The 25,244-nt window shown below is 42.6% G+C and overlaps 1 protein-coding gene across 1 annotated transcript in view; it reads left to right on the plus strand.

Annotated features, from left to right (window-relative positions):
- PCNX2 (pecanex 2) overlaps positions 1-25,244 on the plus strand; it is a 306,992-nt gene that overhangs the window by 80,075 nt on the left and 201,673 nt on the right. The window contains exons 13-15 of the mRNA XM_068982673.1: positions 7,248-7,419; positions 17,503-17,613; positions 19,556-19,647. Of these exons, the coding sequence (XP_068838774.1) occupies positions 7,248-7,419; positions 17,503-17,613; positions 19,556-19,647 (375 nt within the window). The remainder of the gene's footprint in view (positions 1-7,247; positions 7,420-17,502; positions 17,614-19,555; positions 19,648-25,244) is intronic.

A 25,244-nucleotide genomic window follows, 5' to 3' on the forward strand; every position in this document is an offset into this window, starting at 1 on the left:
GTGCCACCAAGTGTGGGTCATAGAATACTTGTTGGCTAGCATTTTACTAGGGTCAGCTTCCTTAGGACAGTCGGATACCCACCCCCAGGTCATCTTCTTTTGCTCCAGACAGAAAGGGAACCGAAGAGTATAGTTAAAATTTTTCAGTATACATCTGAAAAAAAACTAATTTGAAAAGATATATGTACCCAATGTTCACAGTAGCGCTATTCACAATAGCCAAGACATGGAAGCAACCCAGGTGCCTTTCAGTAGCCAATTGGATTAAGAAGATGTGGTCTATATAAACAATGGTATCCTGCTCAACCATAAAAAAGAAGTATTGCCATTTGCAGCAACATGCACAGACCTAGATAATGTTGGGTGCGTGCTGAGTCCCTTCAGTTGTGTCCTACTGTTTGCAACCCCATGGACTGTAGCCCACCAGGCTCCTCTGTCCATGGGATTCTCCAGGTAAGAATACTGGAGTATGTTGCCATGCCCTCCTCTAGGGGGTCTTCCTGACCCAGGGATCAAACTCATGTCTCTTACATCTCCTGCATTGGCAGGCAGGATCTTTACCACTAGCATCACCTGGGAAGTCAGATAATATTACATTTAGTGAAATAAGTCAAACAGTGAAAGACAAATACTATATGATAGCACTTATATGTGGAATCTAAAATTTAGTACAAATGAATCTATCAACAAATCAGAGACAGACTCACAGACATGGAAACTATACTTCCGGTTACCAAAGGGAAAGAGGGATAAATTAGGGATTTAGGATTAATGGATACAAACTACTGTACATAAAATAGATAAGCAACAAACATTTACTCTATAGCCCAGGGAACTATATTGAATATCTCATATGCCTATAATGGAATATAATCTATGTTAATACAAAACCCCAAAACAAATCACTGTGCTGTACATCTGAAACTAACACAATATTGTAAGTCAGCTATATTTCAACTTAAAAAATTTTAAATTAAAACTTCAATTCAACAGCTCTAAATAGATGAATTGCTAAGTCTTAAGTGAAACAGAACTAATCAACAGCTACCAAAAAATTATATTTAAACAAACTGTTCTATACCATCGGGTGTGTGTGTGCTAATTTGCTTTAGTCATGTCCAACTCTTTGTGACCCTATGGACTGTTACCTGACTGGCTCCTCTGTCCACGGGATCCTCCAGTCAAGAGTGCTGGAGTGGGTTGCCATCCCCTCCTTCAGGGGATCTTCCCAACCCAGGGATTGAACCTGCGTCTCCTGCATTGCAGGCAGATTCTTTACCGTTGAGTCACCACGGAAACCCCTCTTATCATCCTAAGAAACTATAAAAACAACCAACCCTTATTATCGTGAACAGAGTTCTACATAGGTAAACATCATGTTGCAGAGGGGCTGGACAGAGCAGGTAGTTATTTTTCTACACTCTCCAGGTAGGAGCCCTTTTCACCCTCCTGAGTCCTCTCAGGAAGAGTCAACACCTTCCAGGAAACGTTATTACGAATGCTTTTCCCCACACTCTGTGTTGACTTCACATGTGTAACATTCACATTGTGTGTTTAAAGAATGATGATTATGAATGAACTTGAGCCAAGTGAGGTTGAGTGTTGGGTCTGGAAGGATCCAGGGCCAAATACAGGGACCATCTGGGTAGGTTTGGTGAGCCAGTGGGTAGTGACTGGGCAGCCAGGTGGCCAGCAGCAGGGTTCAAATCCTGGCTCAGGCACACTGTCTTCTGTCTGTGAAGTCTGGGGTAAATTTCTTCTTCATGCCTCAGTTTGCTCTTGGCAAAATGAGACTAATAGTAGGACTTCTTCAGGTGGATTAACTCTGTGGTTGGTTACATTTCAAGTAGCCAGGACAGGGCCTGAGGCACAGGAAAACAGGATATATGTTAGCCATTGCTGCTGTACATCAGCTTGTCAAAAACAGCTGCCCTGTGAGTTCTGCCAAACAGGAACATGTGCAGGCTCAGTAGGTGGGAGGCAACTGTTTTCTGCCCTCTGGGCTGAGAAGCAGAGATCTGCAGGAAGCCTGGAGCTGACATGGGTACCAGCGGAGATGGGTTGGGGCTGGCGTGGCCTGGCTGCTGACAGCCTCGGTTCAGTAATGCTGGGTTCAAACACTCCATCTTCCTTGTAACCAACTCCTTTTGTCTTTTTCTTTCTATCATCTATCTTTCTACCTTCTACATCTATCCATCTCTCCATCATCTGTCATCTCTACCTCACTATCATTTCTCTTTATCTATCAGTCTGCCTGTCTCTTCATCTCTCTATCTAGCTATCATCTATCTGTCTTCTATATCTACCCATCCATCATCTATCTCCCTATTCTCTATCTTCTAATGCTGAAGATAATGAAGAAACTGAAGTTGAATGGTTCTATGAAGGCCTGCAAGACCTTCTAGGACTAACACCCCAAAAAGATGTCCTTTTCATTATACGGGACTGGAATGCAAAAGTAGGAGGTCAAGAAACACCTAGAGTAACAGGCAAATTTGGTCTTGAAGTACAGAATGAAGCAGGGCAAAGGCAAATAGAGTTTTGCCAAGAGAACACACTGGTCACAGCAGACACCCTCTTCCAGCAACACAAGAGAAGAGTCTACACATGAACATCACCAAATGGTCAACACTAAAATCAGATTGATTATATTCTTTGCAGCCAAAGATGGAGAAGCTCTATACAGTCAGCAAAAACAAGACTGGGAGCTGACTGTGGCTCAGATATGAACTTCTTATTGCCAAATTCAGACTTAATTGAAGACAGTAGGGAAAACCACTAGATCATTCAGGTATGACCTAAATAAAATCCCTTACGATTATACAGTGGAAGTGAGAAATAGATTCAAGGGACTAGTTCTGATAGACAGAGTGCCTGATGAACTATGGATGGACGTTCATGACATTGTACGGGAGACAGGAATCAAGACCATCCCCAAGAAAAAGAAATGCAAAAAAAGCAAAATGGCTGTCTGAGGAGGTCTTACAAATAGCTGTGAAAAGAAGGGAAGCGAAAAGGAAAAATATACCCATTTGAATGCAGAGTTCCAAAGAAAAGCAAGGAGAGATAAGAAAGCCTTCCTCAGTGATCAATGCAAAGAAATAGAGGCAAACAACAGAATAGGAAAGACTAGAGATCTCTTAAAGAAAATGAGATACCAAGGGAACATTTCATGCAAAGATGAGCACAATAAAGGACAGAAATGGTATGGACCTAACAGAAGCAGAAGATATTAAGAAGTGGCAAGAGTACACAGAAGAATTATACAAAAAAGATCTTCACAACCCAGATAATCACGATGGTGATCACTCACCTAGGGCCAGACATTCTGGAATGCGAAGTCAAGTGGGTCTTAGGAAGCATCACTACGAACAAAGCTAGTAAAGGTGATGGAATTCCAGTGGAGCTATTTCAAATCCTGAAAGATGATGCTGTGAAAGTGCTGCACTCAATATGCCAGCAAATTTGGAAGACTCAGCAGTGGCCACAGGACTGGGAAAGGTCAGTTTTCATTCCAATCCCAAAGAAAGGCAATGCCAAAGAATGCTCAAACTACTGCACAATTGCACTCATCTCACACGCTAGTAAAGTAATGCTCAAAATTCTCCAAGTCACGCTTCAACAGTATGTGAACTATGAACTTCCAGATGTTCAAGCTGGATTTAGAAAAGGCAGAGGAACCAGAGATCAAATTGCCAACATCTGTTGGATTATTGAAAAAGCAAGCGAGTTCCAGAAAAACATCTATTTCTGCTTTAGTGACTGCGAAAGCCTTTGACTGTATGGATCACAAGAAACTGTGGAAAATTCTGAAAGAGATGGGAATACCAGACCACTTCACCTGCCTCTTGAGAATCTGAATGCAGGTCAGGAAGCAACAGTTAGAACTGGACATGGAACAACAGACTGGTTCCAAATAGGGAAAGGAGTACGTCAAGGCTGTATATTGTCACCCTGCTTATTTAACTTATATGCAGAGTACATCATGACAAATGCTGGTCTGGGTGAACCACAAGCTGGAATCTAGATTGCTGGGGAAAATATCAATAACCTCAGATATGCAAATGACACCACCCTTATGGCAGAAAGTGAAGAAGAACTAAAGAGCCTCTTGATGAAAGTGAAAGAGGAGAGTGAAAAAGTTGGCTTAAAGGATCAACATTCAGAAAACTAAGATCATGGCATCTGGTCCCATCACTTCATGGGAAATAGATGGGGAAACAGTGGAAACAGTGACAGACTTTATTTTTGGGGGCTCCAAAATCACTGCAGATGGTGACTTAAAAGACGTTTCTCCTTGGAAGAAAAGCTATGACCAACCCAGACGGCATATTGAAAAGCAGAGGCATCACTTTGCTGACAAAGGCCCATTTAGTGAAAGCTATGGTTTTTCCAGTGGTCATGTATGGATGTGAGAGTTGAACTCTAAAGAAAGCTGAGCGCCGAAGAATTGATGCTTTTCAACTGTGGTGTTAGAGAAGACTCTTGAGAGTTCCTTGGACTGCAGGGAGATCCAACCAGTCCATCCTAAAGGAAATCAGTCCTGAATATTCATTGGAAGGACTGATGTTGTAGCTGAAGCTGCAATACTTTGGCTAGTGAATGAATGAAGTCGCTCAATCATGTCCGACTCTTTGTGACCCCGTGGACTGTAGCCCACCAGGCCCCTCCATCCATGGAATTCTCCAGGCAAGAATACTGGAGTGGGTTGCCATTTCCTTCTCCAGGGGATCTCTCCAACCCAGGGATCGAACCCAGGTCTCCCACCTTGCAGGCGGATGCTTTAACCTCTGAGCCACCAATACTTTGGCTAGCTGATGCAAAGAACTGATTCATTTGAAAAGACCCTGATGCTGGAAAAGACTGAAGGCGGGAAAAGGGGATGACAGAGGATGAGATGGTTGGATGGCATCACTGACTCAATGGACATGAGTTTGAGTAAACTCTGGGAGTTGGCGATGGACAGGCAAGCCAGGCTTGCTGCAGTCCAAGGGGTCTCAAAGAGTCAGACACCACTGAGCGACTGAACTGAACTGAATCATCTTATCTTTCTATGTCTGTCTATCCATATCTATGTATCTCTCTATTTAATCTATTTATCTGTCTGTTCATTCATCCATGTATCTATCTACTTAGCTTCCTATTATCTACCTATCAACAGCAAGTGTGAAGCATTTGAGCAGCCCACCCTCTTGGTAAGAGGATAATTAGAATGTTCTGGTCTGTTAGTCACAAGCACCACTGCTCTCCAGATGGGGACCTCCAGGTTTGAATAGATTCTCTCACCTTATCCTTTACTTGCCCTGCAACCAGAGCGCAGGCTGAGAAATTGTATGAGTAGGTGGGGCTCCTGGGAGAGCTAAATGCTTGTACAGAGCAGATTTTGTGAAGCAGCCTCCAAGATGCCCCCCAGCAGAAATCAGCAGTGCCCCTAGGGTATTTTAAGGTTAAAAACACTTGAATGGGAAACACTTGGATAAGTTTTAAAAGACTGTTCAGACTTCACCTGGAGGAGCAAATGAAATTTTTATATTGAAAAAAAATCAATCCTTGGAGGTTTTTCTGATTGAATCCTATATGAAAGAAGTAACTGGAGCACGGAAATTTTATTAATGGATGTTCTTAGGAATCAAGGCAAATAAAAATGACTTACATGCCATGTATTAGTGATTCGCTTAGAATTATTTGGGGACCCAAAAGGTAGCATGACATTCAGGGAAGGCTCTTTCAAAGGGAGGCTTAAAGTTTGAATCTTAAATTACGGGTACAAAGAAAGCATTCCCAGATCCAATAAATGAAGCTTGACCTGGCAGATCCAAGATTATATCTTAAATTTGTTTGAAACCAAAAACTTTCAATTCTTGGCAGAAGATGTTTTAACCTTTTAGTAAAAGAATCAGGGCAAGTGGGAAGTAGGTATTTAATTATATTCCTAAAATGATATCAGTTTGAGCAAAGATCTCACATGCTTGTGTATTTGTATACCAAGTGGCTGTCTATACCAAGCAATTTATTTTGATATTAACTTGATAAGAAATGCATTAAGATTTCACTTAGGCTTTAGTTTCAATTTTTTTTTCAAATGCAAAACTATTCCCTTTCCCATTAATCTATGACCTAGTTGGATTTAAAAGGAAATTTCATAAGAGTGCAAATATTCCTTTAAGACTAAGCCCAGACTCAGAGCCAAACATAGCCAGCCCCCATGGACAGGCTGTGTTTTCTTTCCCATTAAATGATGGCCTCAGAATAGGGCTATTTCTATTACAGAAGCAGAGCAATTTAAATTGCATTTCTAAATATAATATGTTCAAGGCAGTGACTTTAAAAATTCATATCTGAACTCGTATCACTTTCATCTTGACTTTTTATACTCAAAGTAGTTCATGAATTGCAAAGAATATTCTCTCCGTAGTTCATTTTTGTTGGTTTTTTGAATCTTAGGAATTGTGCGTTAATTTGTGAGATGTAAATTCTTCATTGGCTTTTGCCCTGTAAAGTTGCCTTATGAATTGTGTATTGATTTGTGAGATGTAAATTCTTCATCAGCTTTTGCCCTGGAAAGTTGATGTTACACCTTTTCCCTAATTTTTGTGTCCATTCCAAGAGAAGAATAAAAATGTGTCTGCTCTCTTTGTAACAATATTTTGAGGCCTCAGATGAAATCTGTTACGTTTTCGGTCCTCCTCAGAGGAAAATGCATATAAATAGCAAATGTTTAAAAATTGGATTATTCCACTGTACGGTATTAAGGCATTTTATGCAGACTCTGCAAATATAAACTTTGCACCTGAATTTTCTTGCTTTCTAAGACATAAGGAAATTGAAGCCAAGTTGTAATTCTATTTCTTGTTAATAATGGAGCTCAAATTAGGCCATGTAGAGCAAACAGTGGTTTAAATTAGTTTTGCGCTTGAAATGAACAACACAAATAGAAGTTTTGCTGTGGGGGAAGCATTGAATTAGATCTCGATTTCATCCAAGGCTGGTAATTAAATTTTCAGGTAAATCTTGTTGAGTCTGAGAAGGATAACATTCATTTTGATGTTCTCAGTCTTCTTAAACAGAGTAAGCATCGGGGTTTTCTTTTTTCCCTTGGTGTTTTGTGTGTCTGAATTATAGTGGGGGAGGGGGAGAATGTGTTATATGGTGCAAGTTGTATAATATGGTATAAATGATTGAGTATGAGGTTTCTGTCATTGAATCAAAATTAAAGGTACCATTCAGAAATTATGTTTGTTTTCTAGGGACACAACCAAATCATAACATACAGCAGACCAATCTATTTTTGTGTGCTGTGTGGCCTTATTTTGCTTCTTGATACAGGGGCCAAAGCCAGGCACCCTCCCACTTACACTGTGTATGGTCTGAAGCTCTTCTCTCCAGGGTCCCTCCAATGGGCTAGGGACCTCTTAATAGGTGAGTTCATTTGGGGGGATTGTGGGAAAGGTCACAGAGATGGGAGGGTATTTCTCCCCTTGATTTTCTGAATCCCTCACTGGAGAAACTTTGTTACTTGCTTATTGGATCAAGAGATGGGCATGTCCCTTTTGCTTTGCGTGCTTTCAGTAGACTCTCTGGGAGCCAGAGCCCAAAGCATCCAACAGTGTGCTTATTCTAAAGCAGAGGTCCCCAGCCTTTTTGAAACCAGGGACTCATTTCATGGAAGACAATGTTTCCACTGACCAGGGGTTGCGGGGGCGGCGGGGGCGGCGGGGGCGGGGTGGTTTGGTGATGATTCAAGCACAGCAGGGTTTGTGCTCCTACGCATATCTAATGTGGCCACTGATCTGACGGGAGGCGGAGGTCAGACAGTAATGTGAGTGATGGGAAGTGGCTGTAAATACAGATGGAGCTTTGGTTTCTCACCTGCTGCTCGCCTCCTTCTGTGTGGTCGAGTTCCTAATCAGCATCAGTCCATGACCTGGGGCTTGGAGACTTTGTTCTAGAGGATGTTGATACTCATGGCTAGGGAGCTGCAGCACTTAGTATCTGAAGAACAGGTGGCTAGGGCGCCTGGTGTAGGGCATCAGTGGGGCTCCCCAGGATGGGGGTGATTTTTGCCCTCTAGATGGTGGTCACTGACTCATCGCCATGGCATAGATGCTCTGGAAATGCGTGAGTGGACATGGTTCTCCATCCACATGGGGTCCTGGATGTGCTAGTCACCTGGCTTCTCGCTGGTGTGCTTTACTTGCCTGAAGGTCCAGGCGGTGTTTGATGTAAATGCTCCACTTATACAGCTGACCTTCATGTTATAATGGTGTAGAGCCTCAGCTCTGGAGCCAGATGGCTGGCTATTTGAATTCCAGCTGTGCTTCTTTCTTACTTGTGTGACCTTGAGCAAAATTCAACTGTAGTTTGAGGTTAAAAATAGTATACACCTCAGAGGTTGTTGCAAGCTTTAGATGTGTTAGTATGTTTCAACATATAGAAGAGTGTCTGGGACCAGGTATTAGCTATTATTATCTTAATTATGCAAAGAGGCTTCCCCATTGTGGACCTGCAGCTCTGAAGACTTGACTGCCGATGCTCTGAGGATCACCCAGAGGATCACACATGTGCTCACTTGTGGTTATCTGATCACACTGACCAGATGAGTTGATAAAGGGCAGCTACCAGAGGCTCCACTTCCTGGATCTGTTACTTGCCAGCAGGAAGTTTTACTCGAGGAGATTGTCAGAACCATAGGTCCTACATCATCATTCTCTGATCCTATGACAACTCTCGGAGTCTCTCCAGTGGGACTCAGGAGGACCCCCAGATATAACGTCTCTTTGTGCTTCTTATAGGTGAAAACTGCCGTAGACATTCCACCCTCTGGCTCACTTTCCCAGCTGCTGTCTCGCATCCCTCTTCCTACTGCTTTGGTAGCAGACTGTTCACTCCCCTCCACTCGGCCCACTGCATGAACCCACCTTTGCATCTTCAGCACCTCGATTCCTGCTATGTCATGTGAGGAGCTGAGTGTTGGCACCATGTTTTAGAGACTCTCTGAGTTCTAACAGGAAACAGAAACAAGTTAGGAGAAACATAGGAGCTGATCCCATGATTAAACCCCTAGTCAGTGTCCTCTTGGTCACTTCCCAGGTAGTTCAGGGGCCAAGAACCTGCCCATGATTCAGAAGACTCAGATTCAGTGCCTGGGTTGGGAAGATCCCTTGAAGGAGAAGATGGCCACCCACTCCAAAATTCTTGCCTGGGAAATTCCATGGACAGAGGAGTCTGGCAGGCTTCTGTCTATGGGGTCCCAAAGAGTCGGACACGCCTGAGCAACTAAGCGTATACACACACAGTGTCCTTTTGCCCAAGAATCTTTACTTCTACTCTGCTTTTTTTTCTACTCTGGTATTTTTCACTTTACTTTTTTATATTATTTGAAATTCTGTCACAACACACACACACACACATGCAATAAGAAGGACTTTAAGTCCCTTCTACCTTCCCATAAATTGGCTCACTCCTCTTCCTTCTGAGATCAGCTACAGTGAAGGTGTTAGAGCCTGGGTAGGCAGAGATGCCCCATCACCACTGCACACACGTGGGAGGACTGTCCTTTCCTGTCATCTTCTTTTTATAAACAGCAGTGCTGGACTCTGGAGGCTTCAGTCAAGGGCATGGGAGGACTTGGAATTTAGAGATGAAAAGGGCATACAAGGACCTTGGAAGGTGTCCAAAAAACACCCATCTGTGCCGTGACGTTGCTTTTCCTTGTCTGTGCCCCACACTCAGTCTGGTGTACCTTGTGGCCAGCTTGCCTGAGAGTCTCATTGAGGGTGAGTGTTGGCAGACTTCCATGTCTTAGAGGTCATGAGGGTTTGCAGCCTGGCCTGAAGCCCCAGTTCCCATGCCTTCTCACCTAATCTTTGTGTTCCTTCTCTGCTGCACGCCCAGCCCCAACATAGCAATACACACTATGCTAGGCAATGATGACTCATTTCCCTAAGTTGGGCCCCATCTTCTATCCTTTCACAACCCCTGCTTTTCATAATATCGAACTCATTCTGTATCTTCTGCTTCATTTGTGATATTTGACCATGCCCCTCTCTGTCACTAGCTTGTACATCCCCCAGGGAATCCCCAGCACCAAGCATGGTGTCCAGTGCATACAGGTGCTAAGGAGACACTTTGTGGAGAGATGAGCATGGAGTATGCTTTAAATACCAAAGGAATTATTGTACAGATGGACTTTGGAACACTTCCCATTCATAAATCAGGAAAAGCTTATAGTCATTTTGGGACTGTTCAACTCATTCCTTAGAATAAGTAGGAATTTTGTAAGTACCTTTTGCAGATGGTTTGTATAAAGAGATTTAGAAGAAGAAAAGCTTGACATATATTCCATTTAGAAATCATTTTTTCTGAATCAGTTCAGTTCAGTTCAGTCGCTCAGTCATGTCCGACTCTTTGCGACCCCATGAATTGCAGTATGCCAGGCCTCTCTGTCCATCACCAACTCCCAGAGTCCACTCAAACCCATGTCCATTGAATCGGTGATGCCATCCAGCCATCTCATCCTCTGTCATCCCCTTCTCCTGGCCCAATCCCTCCCAGCATCAGAGTCTTTTCCAATGAATCAACTCTTCGCATGAGGTGGCCAAAGTATTGGAGTTTCAGCTTTAGCATCAGTCCTTCCAATGAACACCCAGGGCTGATCTCCTTTAGAATGGACTGGTTGGATCTCCTTGCAGTCCAAGGGACTCTCAAGAGTCTTCAACACCACAGTTCAAAAGCATTAATTCTTCGGCCCTCAGCTTTCTTCACAGTCCAACTCTCACATCCATACATGACCACAGGAAAAACCATAGCCTTGACTAGATGGACGTTTGTTGGCAAAAGTAATGTCTCTGCTTTTGAATATACTATCTAGGTTGGTCATAAGTTTCCTTCCAAGGAGTAAGCGTCTTTTAATAGATCGCCCCGATTCCTATTTTCCTTTAATTTGCTACTATGAAAAAGCCAATGCTATTGAATAAATGCAGTTGTCTTGGCATAGTGGACTTAGCATACCATCAGGAAGTGAAATTAAATCACTTTCACTTTTCACTTTCATGCATTGGAGAAGGAAATGGCAACCCACTCCAGTGTTCTTGCCTAGAGAATCCCAGGGATGGGGGAGCCTGGTGGGCTGCCATCTATGGGGTGGCACAGAGTCGGACACAACTGAAGCGACTTAGCAGCAGCAGCAGCAAAGCTCAAAAAGTAAGACCTTAATGTAACTGGTCAAAGTCTAAGATTTTACTTTTAGCAGTAACCCTGGTTCTAGAATTGACTATTAGCTATGTACATTCAAATTTTATTTATCTTCAAATCAGTGTCATTAGGGAGTGGAGTTGGGGCAAGGCATTTTTTCTTATCTTTTTCACTGGAATTCCCTTTTTTTCTCATTAAAATTCCCCCTTAATACATATTTTGTCTGCTTGTCAGCAGTGAGGAGAATAGTGGTAAATAATCCAGCATGCTGACTTAATGATGTCCAGGGTCAAGAAGGGTGGAAACCTAGAACAGTGGCAACCCCTATGGAATGAAGGTGGTAGACGTTACTAGTTTGTACCAAACAGGAATAGATTGTGGGACAAATTTAGACAGAAAGAGAGGTTTATACAAAGTTTCCGACTTTATGAGGGAAAAGAAGTTCAGAGTCATTTATTCTTCTTTGTCACCTTGTCACCTTCTGTCTGTCCCTCAGCTACCAAGGGATCTGAGTAGTTTATAGCTGCTGACATTGTTAGGTTCAGAGTTAGCAAGAAGAGAGAGAAAAAACTTCAGGGAAAACAAAAGGTTATTAGGAAGAAAAAGGAGAGTTTTAATGTCCTGACAAAGTACCACAAATGGGTGGCTCGGAACAACAGACGTGTGTGTCTACTCCTTCTGGAGGCCAGAGGTCTAACATCTCTGGGAGCACAAGGGGAAGATATTCTCCAGGCTCTCTCCTCGGGCTGTCAGTGGCCCTCTTCTCCCTGCATCTCTTCACATTATTCATCGTCCCTTTTTGTGTATATCTGTCTTTGTATCCGAATTTCCCGTTTATAAGGATTTCAGTCGTATTAGATTAAAGCCCATTCTAATGATCTCATCGTAATGGTAATCTGCAAAGACCCACATCTCCAAATAAAGTCCCATTCATAGGTCCTTGGGGTTAGGACTCTGATATCTTTTGGAGGGGCGCAATTTAACCCATTCGACAAGGAGCATCTAAGAGAAAGGACATGAGAAAAATAGAAACTGAATACATGAGGCGTCTACCATCGTGGGCCCGAAGATGCTTGTGTGCTCTTCGTGCTGAGGAGGTGGTCCTCTTCTGACTGAGGCTGGAGTGTGTGGAATAGTGCTTAGAGTTGTGCTTTCTGGGCAAAATCTCGGTTCCCCACTGCTTCTCTAGGTTTCTGCTCAGAAACCAACCTACCAGAGTGTAGAGAGCTGGCAGAGGAAGAGGAGCAGGAAGAGAGGAAGATGTAATGTCTGCTGCCTTATTCCGCCTCCCAGGGCAGAAGGGGTTGAAAGTGAGCCAGGGGTAGGAGGTGAGTTTAGTGGCCATTGGGCAGGTGGGGAGGTTGGAGAAGCTCTTTGCCACATGGGACGTGAGAAGAGAACATCGGATCACAGACCAATAGAAGGAGGAGAAAGTGCAGTGATAAGGAACAGCTCTACACCAAACCACTTCACCAGTCTTGCAGTGAGCTGTAATCCACCTGCTAGACAGTGGAGGGATAAGGATCCTTCCAAGAGATAAGGAACCTGGAGAATAAAATTGACACAAGAAGAAAGACAAAGTCAGTGGTGGGACTAGTTGTTTTTGTAGACTGAGAGGTGAGTTCAGGAAATAGAAACCTTCAGAGTTATATTCTTACATAATTTATTTCTCTTTTATGATCTTTCATATATGTTCAGAATATCACTTCTCTTTCATTATAAGGAGAACGTCTTTCTTTTTTCCTCTACGAGTAAGGTGAAAGACCTTTCTAGTGCTCATTTCCTTTGCTGACCTCTGGGTTGAAATTTTTATTACTTTGCATTTGGGTAACTTCAACAAAAGCCTATGAGTGCGACTGGCTTTGTAATCATCCTTTGGATGAGAAAGCCAAGAGGTCTGCAGTCCCTAGTACTGTATTTCAGGAAGAGTAGTAACAGCTCCAGAGTGTGTTCTGAGAAGTGTGGCCACATGGGCTACTTGGGGTCTTCACATGGGGCAAGGGAATGGGGATGTCCAGCCTAGAGAGGAAATGCTGGGGTCCTGGGGGCACACGTGGTGGCTGCAGGTGGTTAAAAGGCTGCCAGATTGGAACAGGAGAGGTTTTATTTTCTGCTGGAGTAGCTGTGATAACTAGTTCCACTGTCGCGTAGGTGGATGACAGCTCACTGCGGGACTGGTGAAGTGGTTTGGTGTAGAGCTGGCCAGCAGGGCCATGGGTTGCCTAGTGAAGCAAGGAGTTCCCTAACGTGGGAAGAACTCGGGCGATCTGAGACAGCATCACTTACAGAAGGGTTCTACATACTGAATGGGTCCTTTTCAGACGTGAGAGTTTGACATTTTGTTTTAGTCTTTAGGACCATCACCTGCTGCCTACACTCAAGCAGCTTCAATGATGTAAGCCTTGGAGATAATGGAGGTTTTGTAACCAGTGACTGAGGTGGATCCATGCTCACCTGTACCCTGAGATGCATGTTTCCATGTCTCATGTAAAGACTTGTCTCTTGACCCCAGTAATCCGTGTCAGGACCATATGCTAAAACACAGATATGACATGTAGGAGACGCACAGTGTTTGCAGTCATACCAAGTTCATGTTGCTGTTCAGTCGCTCAGTCGTGTCCAACTCTTTGCGACCCCATGGACTGCAGCACGCCAGGCTTTTCTGTCCTTCACTATCTCCAGGAGTTTGTTCAAACTCAGGCCCATTGAGTGGGTGATACCGTCCAGCCATCTCAGCCTCTGTCACCTGCTTCTCCTCCTGCCCTCAATCTTTCCCAGCATCAGGGTCTTTTCCTTGGTTTTACTTCCATGTTATTTTAATTCTGCCCACCTCCACCCACCCCAACCTGCAAATATAGTAGTTAATATTCTTCTTCACATTTACCATAAGAAAGGAGCAAGTTCCAATATCTTTATTTATACCCTTTGCTTGAAAAGAAATGGCACTGTACCAGAAGTTTCTGCATTTATAGTAATTATTAGGGAGCATGAGGAGTAGGCAGGATGTGAGAGAAAATTACACACCCTCCGAGCAGTACACTAAGAAATAAATCTTTGTTTACAGGGAAAATTGCCAACAAACACAGGGATTTGTTTATTTTTCACTTTTGGGAAAAAAGACAAATTCATTTCATCAACTTCAGGTGGAATTTTCCAGTCATCCTACTAATGCCACGAGGTTTGGGCTGCGTTTTCATTCGCCTCTTCCACTCGGACGAGAGACTTCCTTCTCTACTTCCGCCTGGGATGACCTAAATCCCGGGCTCCCCGTCGTCTGCTCTCCTTCCTCTGCTGTGTCCTTCTGCTCCTACTCTGCAGGTGTGGCCAGAGCATCTTCCGTTAGAACTTCTGGCGTCTTGTACCATTTTATTTTCCTCCTGCCATCCTTCATCATGTTCCACTTCTTTCCACTTTATTCGTTTGGGTGTTATTGCCTAATGTATTTCCTTTGTTAATATTTATTCTATTTATTATGTATTTATTTGGCTATGCTGGGTCTTAGTTGTGGCATGCAAATTCTTGCTTGCAGCCTGTGAGATCAAGTTCCTGGACCAGAGATGGAACCCCAGCCCCCTGCATTGGGAACATGTAGTCTCAGCCACTGCACCACCAGGGGGGTCCCAGCCTAATGTATTTCTTGTAGAAAATACTTGTTTACCCGTGTTTCCAGTATTTGGCTGCCATTATTGTATTATTTCACAGCCAAAAATTTTTCCCCTGTAGTTCTTCATTCTTGGTATGGCTTTTGAAGTAATGATATCTTGTTGCACCCTTCCTCTGCTCCTATCCTGGTCCTGAAGAATGCAACGAATCATCTAATCTTCACTGCTGGGTTTTGAATCCCAAAGTTAAGAAAAACTAGTCAGTTTTCTTGAAATTAGAGAAGGTAACATTTTGATGCTCAAACCTGTAAGTCCTACCATTAACTTGCTCTTTATTTCTTCTATCTTTCCTTTCATATAAAAACTGAGAAAAGAAATTGTTTTATGTGGTTATGACTAGCAGATATCTGTTTGTGTCTTTTTGGCAACTTTGTTTTTGTTTTAAATTTTATTGAAGTATAGTTGATTTGTAATGTTGTGTTAATTTCTGCTGTACTAGAGAGTGACTCAGTTATATATGTATATATATAGTCTTTTCCATTATGGTTTATCACAGAATATTGAATATAGCTCCTTGTGCTATACAGTAGGACCTGGTTGTCTGGTTGTGGTTGTTTAGTTACTAAGTTGTGTCCAACTCTTCATGACCCTCATGGACTGCAGCAGGCCAGGCTTCCTGTCCTTCACCATCTCCCGGAGTTTGCTCAGACTCATGTCCATTGTGTCAGTGATGCCATCCAACCATCTCATCCTCTGTTGTCCCCTTCTCCTTCTGCCCTCAGTCTTCTTTCCCAGTACCAGAGTCTTTCCCAGTGAGTCGGCTCTTCACTTAAGGTGGTCAGAGTATTGGAGCTTCAGCTTCAGCATCAGTCCTTCCAATGAATATTCAGGGTTGATTTTCTTTAGGATGGACTGGTTTGATCTCCCTGTTGTCCAGGGGATTCTCAAAAGTCTTCCATCACCACAATTCAAAAGCATCAATTCTTTGGCCCTCAGCCTTCTTTATGGCCCAATGCTCACGTATGTGCATGACTACTGGAAAAATCAGAGCTTTAGCCGTATGAACCTTTGTTGGCCATTATCCATCCTGTATATAATAGTTTGCATCTGCTAACCCCAAACTCCAAATCCACCCCTTCCACTACGCCTTGTTATTGCCAACTTTGATTGAGAAGCATGTTACTCACAGATCTCTAGATTTTCACAATATAGTTAAAATCTTGTGACAGAAAACATTACAAAATCACCATGTATGTCAAAATATGGCTCCAGTTCCAAGCAAAGGCTCATTTGCCATAGCCATGTTTGCTGCATAAAATTTTACCTCCACACAATGTTAGAACAGTTTTTTGGTATTGTTGTCGTAGGGTTTATCCCATATTATTATAGTGGGGTTAACCCACTATTTTCCAGATAATGGGACACACAAATACTTTCATCCCTATGATTTCACTGTGGAAAGTTTTGCATTTCCAGTTCTTCAGAAATAGCTGAAACACTCCCCATCCTTCCCGCGTGCACTGTTCACTGTGGCTTATGTATGGGGTTTGGACATAGTTCCATGTTTAGGCATCTTAGATTTCAAATAAAATTTCCCTCGTTTTATTAAGGTTTACCAGGATTAAACTTCATTGACTTTCCACCCAATAAACTGAGACAGAAAGGTAGACAGATGTACTGTGCTAGCACTGATGGGAATTTTTGTGTTTCTATGAAATCTAACTGAAAAAAATAGAATTAAGGAAGAGAGAACACTGGGTAGATTGCTGTAAAATGCAGCTTGACTGTATGTTCTTTCCCTGAACAAATGATCTCTGTGAGATTTTGAATTATAATGTGTAGAAGGTGTTAGTCGCTTAGTCGTTTCTGACTCTTCGCAACCCCATGAACTGTAGCCCGCTAGGCTCCTCTGTCCATGGAATTCTCCAGGCAAGAATACTGGAGTGTGTTACCATTCCCTTCTCCAGGGAATCTTCCTGACCCAGGGGTCGAACCCAGGTCTCCCACAGTGCAGGCAGATTCTGTACCGTCTGAGCCCCCAGGGAAGCCCGTAACGTGTATGTTTCATGCAGTTGCGCTGTGACGGTTTGGGAGCCAGCAGTCTTCCTCTTCTCAGGCAGGGCCACGTTCACCTCCCAGGTGACCTGCTGCACCTAAGAAGCAGGTCCTGCAGTGTCGTAGCACCATGGTGATAGGGTTTCTTGGTTAACTGCCACCTTCCCTTGCTCCTCTGTGGGTTCTGACTGAGCTCTGAGTTTGCAGTGAGAACAGAGAAGACACCACACCTCAAGCCCTTGAAGTGACAAAGCCAGTAGCCTTGCAGGAAGGGATCCTCTAATGACTGGGCTTGGGTTTTGCACCTTCCTGTCATTTTCCTGGTCCTTTCTCCCATCTCTTCCCCCAATTTCAAGTCTGCCCTTGCAAACTAAAGGCCAGTCTACCTACCATCTACCTACCATCCCCAGGTGTCCACTCAGTCCTGGGCCAGCCTGCTGGCCTCTCCTTCAGCAGCCCCTCCTGTTACTTCCAAGGCCTGTGTTTGGTTCAGCCTCAGCCTCCATCAGTGGCTGGGGGAGAAGAGGCCATAGTGTCGCCAGGACCTGCGCGGGGTGGACTGGGCTGAAAGGTGGGAGGGAGGTGGGACTGCAGTGGAACCTGGGGCCCTGTTCCTGCATGCTCACTGTCAATTTTGTCTGTTCACTTTCAGTATTTCTCTATTGCTTCCCTGCAATCTCCCTCCTTGGACTCTTCCCGCAGATCAACACTTTCTGTATTTATCTTTTGGAGCAAATTGACATGCTGTTTTTTGGAGGTTCTGGTAAGTCTTTTACATTCTGTTCTTTCTGTAAAAAAGTATCAAGTTCAGATAAGGGCTAAATAGCCTCAGGCATGGAATGAAACCTGGACAGTTAGGTTTTCTTTGTCCTCACCCTTAAAGGACTTCAGCTTGGGTTTGTTAGATTGATGGTGGGCCCTTCTAGATTCATCTGGCAAAATTGAAAGTGGCCCACCTGGCTTGACACAAGCAGAAAATGGGGAATTGTAGAATTCTATGAGCTTTGGATTTCATTTAAAACTGAAACTGTGAGTTGCTCCGTTGTGTCCAACTCCTTGCAACCCCATGGAATATAGCCCACTAGGCTCCTCTGTCCATGGGATTCTCCAGGCAAGAGTATTGGAGTGGGTTACCATTTCCTTCTCCAGGGGATCTTCCGGACCCAGGGATTGAACCTGAGTCTTCTGCATTACAGGCAGATTCTTTACCATCTGAGCCACCAGGGAAGCTTGGACTTGGTTTCAGTTCAGTTCAGTCGCTCAGTCATGCCTGACTCTTTGCGACCCCATGAATTGCAGCACACCAGGCCTCCCTGTCCATCACCAACTCGCAGAGTTCACCCAAACCCACGTCCATCGAGTTGGCTATGCCATCCAGCCATCTCATCCTCTGTCGTTCCCTTCTCCTCCTGCCCCCAATCCCTCCCAGCATCAGTCTTTTCCAAGGACTTGGTTTAGGGACCTTCTAATTCTTCATTGGAAAAGCTGCATGTATTAATGTGTGTGAACGTGAGTGAGTGGAGGTTAGCATGTGAGCATGTGCATTTGAGCACTCCAGTGTTCTTGCCTGGAGAATCCCAGGGACAGGGGAGCCTGATGGGCTGCCGTCTATGGGGTCGCACAGAGTCGGACACGACTGAAGTGACTTAGCAGCTGAATGAGTTAGTCTGGGAGCATATGGGTGTGACATGGTAAGTGTGTGTTGTGTGCAGGCCTGTACAGACAGGTGACCTATGCCCTTTCATTTGGTGTGTTCCTTACTTTCTGACCAAGGTGGGTAAAGCTTCATCCAATGCTTACTTGGAGACTTTACCCAGATTTCTCACCTTTAAAGCTTACTCTTCTCTAAATGGAAACTAACACACTGATCTCTTGGGGTTGCTGTGAGGATTTCATGAAGTCATGTACATAAAGCATTAGAGCATAACAGGTGATCTGTTACAGCTGCCTCCTCCTTGTATACATGCACACACATGCACACACACCCATACACACACACCTACACACACAGGAGTGCTGGCTTGTTCTGTTTATCTATCCATTCATTTTTCCATCTATCTATTAAAATATCTAGCTATCTATTCATCCATCTCTATGTATCTATTATGTATCCATCTATTAGCTATCTCTCATCTATCTACTCATCTGTCTGTCATCTATTCATCTGTTAATATCTATGTATCTGTCTATTCATCTACCTAGCTATCATTCATCCACCCATCTCTCTATACATCTATTTATTTATTCATCCATCTATTATTGATCTTTCATCTGTCTGTCTCTTATCTATCTATTCGTCCATCATCTATCTATGTATCTATCCATATCTGTGTCTAATATCCATCTCCATATTTGTCTCTCTCTCTCTCTCCTTTCTTCTACTGAAATCACATCCCTGATCTTTCCTGGGCCAGGAGCTTCCAACTATAAGCAACAAGGTCTCCCCACCTCCACAATGACTGGTTCACAGTCTCCTAAAAGTTATCAAAAGTTCTTTCTAACTGTGGTCTTCCTGAGTTTTTAGTTAAAGGTCAGTGTCTTTCTCGTGCTAAGCGTCACCCAGTGCTTTTTGGCTGCCCTGTGGATTGATTCTTTGCCCCTTTGGCAGGCATTTTGCATTTGAAAGTTGCGAACTTCACTTTCTTACTCTATGTATTGACTGTGAGACCTGCCGCTCCAGAAGGGAACTCTTGTTTGTGTTCCAGCCGTTTCGGGATTGCTGTCAGCTGTTTACAGTGTGGCCCGGAGTGCGTCCGCCGCGGCTGTGCTGCACGTGTTCTGCTTCAGTGCTGTGAAGGTAGGTGCAAGGCCAACGGCCTTCTTCTCTCTTGAATTAACTGTATTTTAAGTAAACAAACTCTCCTCCAATTACAAGAGGAATGGGATCTGAGCACATCAGGAGTAACAGGGCCTGGAGGATGAGGCCTCAGTGGTTTAGAAGATGCATTAAGATACCTGATTTGCTACTGACCACAAAGCCCACCTGGTCTGAACCCCCCCACTCTTGCAGGTGTCTGCCTGGCCCAGTCAGTTACTGACACTGGGAGGGGCTTTGGCTTAACATGGCAGTTGACAGGCCCCCACTTTCTTACTGATGCTTCCTTCTGAAATACCACTCAGAAGACGGTAAAAGGATACAATTGCATAAAGCTTTATGGACAGAGAACAGGAATGGATATGATAGCAAAAATTTTAGAATCCAGAAAACAGATGGACCATAGATTTATTCAGATGGAGAAAGTTAAAACCCAGGCTGGCAGCAAGGGAAACCTAGGATGATTAAAGAAAACAAGATAATAACTTTTGGAAAAGAACAAGTGGTATCAGAAAAGAAATGTATGGTCAGTGCATGGCTCAGCTGTGAATAATATGTTGTATTTATGACATTCTGAATAACAGTTGCAACTATAATAGCAGAATAGGGGGAGATGAAGAGTGTGTGTGTGTGTGTGTGTGTGTGTCTGCCTGTTTGACTTTGCAGAGGTCTTAATTTTGTCTTCCATGTTAGAAAGTCAGCAAATAATATCTGAAGTTGAAAAAAGTCAAGAAACAACAAAACAAGCGTGTTATTTGGAAATATGGAGGCAAATAGGTGAAGAAGAAACAGCTGAAAGTCACTGCCTTCAGGCAGCAAGAATTAGAGCAAAGAGATGGATGATGTGGGCAGAGGACCACTGCTGTTCATTGTTACAAACACGTTCAGGGCCATCTTCAATCAGTAAAAAAGAAATTGATTGATAGTGTACTTATTTCTTGACTTTATGGACACTCTGCCTTTAATGTGTTACACCACAAGTACGTCTTTATTAAATAAAAATTAAATGCAAAAGAGTAAATGATATATGTTCCAAAGGGCTTTAAATAGATAGTATATGGCATTTGTTAACTGACTTTTGAAAAAATTTTAACTGAAAATCATATTAAACTCATCAGTATCAGTGGCAGCAATATAACTGTTATTCCTCTTTGTGGAAGCGAGGAATTCAGTAATGTCATCTTCCAGTGCATCACAGTTGAATTTCTCTGGGATAATCAATGGCATAATTCCCTCCTTCACTCTTTCCATCCTTTTCATATGATTATCTTCTTTTACATCAAAAAAAAAAAAGGGAGAGGAGAAGGCTCCTTTTTCCAGTGCAGAAGGGTAGCATACAGCTTTTGGTGGATCTGTTTGCCATCACCTTTATACTTCTGGTGGATCTGTTTGTCATCACATATATATTTGTCACATAGAACAACAATTATATAATTAATCAGTGTTTCTGGGTTCTTTCTTTTGAAATACATTCCTTTATTCTGTCACAGGACCCAGGTATTCCATTCAGGAAAATTACTAAGGAATTTTCTGAAAACCTGTTTCTACTGCTCTTTGGTAAAATAACTGCCTATAAAATTTGGGAGTCACAAGCTTTTCTCTGCAGGACCCTTTATAGTTTCTTCTGTTATGTTCCAGTCTTTGCTTGTTTATACATTTATTTTTCATTAATTTTTTGAAATTCTGGTTCATTGAGATATAATTTGTATGCTGCAGAACCCATATTTTTAATATACATAATTAGATAAGTTTTGATAGAGTTTTCCAGGTGGCACAGTGGTAAAGAATCTGCCTGCCAATACAGGACACTCAGGAAATGCAGGTTTGATCCCTGGATCAAGGAAGATCCCCTGGAGAAGGAAATGGCAACCAGCTCCAGTATTTTTGCCTGGAAAATTCCATGGACAGAGGAGCTTGGCAGGCTATAGTTCATGGAGTCACAGAGAGTTAGACACGACTGAGCATAAGTTTTGATAAATGTAAGTTTTGATAAATTCCTGCCTCTAAAATTGGAGAGATGGACAGGTAAATACAGAGAACCGAAACTTACTGCAGCAGGAGTCCAGGAACAGAAACCTCTGTGGGAACCAGCACCAAGAGGAGGCAGACCTGAACTGTGGCTGACAAATTGCTGCAGGCTCAGTGTGGACAAGCCTAGAGTTAATAACCCCAGGTGAATCCAGTCATTAGGGAAGCCCCACACTTGTGGTGCTTCACCCCCTTGAGCTCAACAGTGAATAATTGGAGAAGAATCCTCCTGCTTTCAGTAGGTGGAGGGGGAAGAGTAACCATTTTGAAGTGCAGCAGAGTATTCTGTTCTTCTTAACCAAGCCTGCCTTAAGATTTTACTGTAGCCTAAAGTACTGGGATTTTTCCAGAGCCGAACTGACCTGGAGGAAGGGAAATGCCAAACTCCAGTTTGGCTTCAGCCTTCCATGTGGGGAAAGGGACATACCCAATTCCAGCCCAGTCCATTCTTTCCATTCTGTTCCACCTAAGGTGGGGATGGGACTCAGAAGCACTTGTGAAGTTTACCGTCTAGAGGCGCAGGGTCACCAAAATACGGAACTAATCACTGGACTGTAGAGTTTCCCTACCCTCATGTATTAATACCGTATTACTAAAGGTCTGTTTGCCATACTTCCTTTTACCTCTTACATGTCTGGCTACCAAGAAAAAAAATTACAAGGCATACTGAAAAGCAAAAAACACAGTTTGAAGAGAAATATCAAGCATTGGAACCAGACCTAGCTATGACAAGGATATTGGAATTATCAGACTGGGAATTTAAAACAACTATGATTAGCATGCTAAAGGTGCTAATGTATAAAGTGGACTGCAAGCAAGAACAGATGCACAATGTAAGCAGAGAGATGGAAATTCCAAGAAAGAACCAAGAAGAAATGCTGGTGATTAAAAGCACTCTAACAGAAATGAAGAATGCCCTTGGTGGGCTTATAAGTAGATTGGACATGACTGAGGAAAGAATCTCTGAGTTAAGGATTCATCAATAGAAACTTTCAAAATGGAAAAGCAGAGAGAAAAAAGACTGAAAAAAACCCAGAATATCCAAGAACTTTGGGACAACTACTAGAGGTATAACTAATGTGTAATGGATATACTAGAGAAGAAAGAATGGACTGTAACTAAGAATGTCCCCAGATTAATATCAGACACTAAACCACATATCCAGGAAGCTCAAAGAGCACCAAGCATGATAAATGCTGAAAAACTACACTGATGCATAGTACATTTAAGTTGCTGAAAATCAAAGATAATGAGAAAATATTGAAAGATACCAGTGGATAAGAACACCTTGCCTATGGAGGAAGAAAGATCAGAATTACACCTGACTTCTCCTCAGGAACTGTTATGGACTGAACTGTGTCTCCCCCCAGATTCCTACTTTTAAAACCTTAGCCCCCTATGTGATGATATTTGGAGATGGGGTCCTGGGAAGTAGGTTTAGATAAGGTCACAAGTGTTGGGTCCTCATCATGGGATTAGTGCTCTTATATGAAAAGTGGATGGATAAAGGAAAAGGATTTTAAAAAATCTCTTACATCATGGTTTTTCGTTTACTCCTAGCATTTCAGTTTGACTCCTATATATAGTTTCTGTCTCTTTTTTGAAATTGCCCATCTGTTTATGAATGTTGTCCATCAATTCCTTGATCTTTTAACACAAATTACAGTTATTTTGAAATTAAGGGTCTGTCAGATTCCTGGCTTTTTTTTGTCAGACTGTGGACTATACTCTTGTGGACTTTTACATCCGTTATGGAAGTATCGTGCATCAGTATTTAGTTCTGTGGAGAACAAGAATAAGACCGACTTTAATTTTTCCAGGATTTTTGTATAAGTCTTTCTTATCTTCTAAGGTTAGAGAAAAGTAATGGACTATGACTAGACTTGGATCTCTTTCTGTTTCTGGAATGCTATGAACACCTATCATTCTGAAGACTTACAAATAGGTTAAGTTTCTCGCTCTTATTTCTTGGTTAATGATGTTATTGCTTATGTCTACATGATCTCTTTTCTGTTTTTAATATAATTTTGTTTTTGTTTGTCTTTCATGCCTCTTACTCTTTTTTTTTCATGATCTTTCTATATTTTTAAGTGGTCCTTTGTGTTCTGGTGTGGTTTCTAGAGTTTCTCATTCCAATAACAACACATATTTGTTGAGAAATTATGATAAACCAGCAACTTTCCATTTGGCAACAACCTGCCAGAACTAAACCATAAGTCACCGTTACCCCAGACTCACAGGTCCCATCACGCCCATACCTGACCACATACTGCGTTTGTATCACCTGTCTTCTCAGTTGGACGTTTGTTTTGTGCTCTATAGAAAGTGAGCTAGCTTCTGTCAGAAATACTTAAGGCTCCTTGAGCAAATGTATCTAGAGGTCTTAGGTTAAAAATACAAGAAGAGAAGAAAGCAAAACAAAGAATGTTACAGCAATATAACCAGCTCAGATGTCTCTTTCCCCTAGAAAAATATGTTATTGATAGAGTTTTAGATAGTTCTGTCGGGAAGCTTCATCCCAAGGAGCAGATATGAATAGGATGCTTGGGGCAGTGGTTGTCTTTACTTCATTTTCTTTGCTCAAGTATCCCAACCCACGAACTGACCAAATAAAGCTACTGCCTCCAGTACAGCAGAGCTGTCCAGGTGCTTGCCAGCCCACAGACGTACGAGTCCAAGCACTGTGTTGTCTGCCAACCACATGGCCTGCTTCAGCTCCAGCCCTCTCTGGTTTAGTTGATATCAGCAAGGATTTAGTGAGATCTTTTCCTGCTTACTTCCTCAGTTCACTATCCTGTCTCTCTCAAACAGAGAGTGGTAATTTGGATCATGTGTTAGATGTCAAAATTTTCTTTCAGACTAGTCTCATCTGTAAGATAAGATCTGGCATAAATTCCTTATGCACAAGTACTTTCTCTAGTTCCCAGTATAGATATGTTTCTATCTTTTTGAATATTTATTGGATATTTAGTGGAAAGGAAAAGCTAGTTTCTTGTGTTCTTTTTTTAAAAAAAATATTTATTGGAGTATATAATGTTGGGTTAGTTTCAGCATACAGTGAATCAGTTATACATATATCCACAATTTTCTTTTTAAATTTTTGTTTTTACTTTATTTTGCTTTACAATACTGTATTGGTTTTGCCATATATTGGCATGAATCAGCCACGGGTGTACATGAGTTCCCAATCCTGAACCCCCCTCCCACCTCCCACCCCATATCATCTCTCTGGATCATCCCCGTGCACCAGCCCCAAGCATCCTGTATCCTGTATTGAACATAGACTGGCGATTCATTTCTTACCTGATAGTATACATGTTTCAATGCCATTCTCCCAAATCATCCCACCCTCTCCCTCTCCCACAGAGTCTAAAAGTCCGTTCTATACATCTGTGTCTCTTTTGCTGTCTCACATAGAGGGTTATCATTACCATCTTTCTAAATTCCATATATATGTGTTAGTATACTGTTTTGGGGGAGAAGGCAATGGCACCCCACTCCAGTACTCTTGCTTGGAAAATCCCATGGATGGAGTCTGGTAGGCTGCCGTC

Source organism: Capricornis sumatraensis, chromosome 10, assembly GCF_032405125.1.
Source record: "Capricornis sumatraensis isolate serow.1 chromosome 10, serow.2, whole genome shotgun sequence".
In the NCBI taxonomy this organism is placed as follows: Eukaryota; Metazoa; Chordata; class Mammalia; order Artiodactyla; family Bovidae; genus Capricornis; species Capricornis sumatraensis.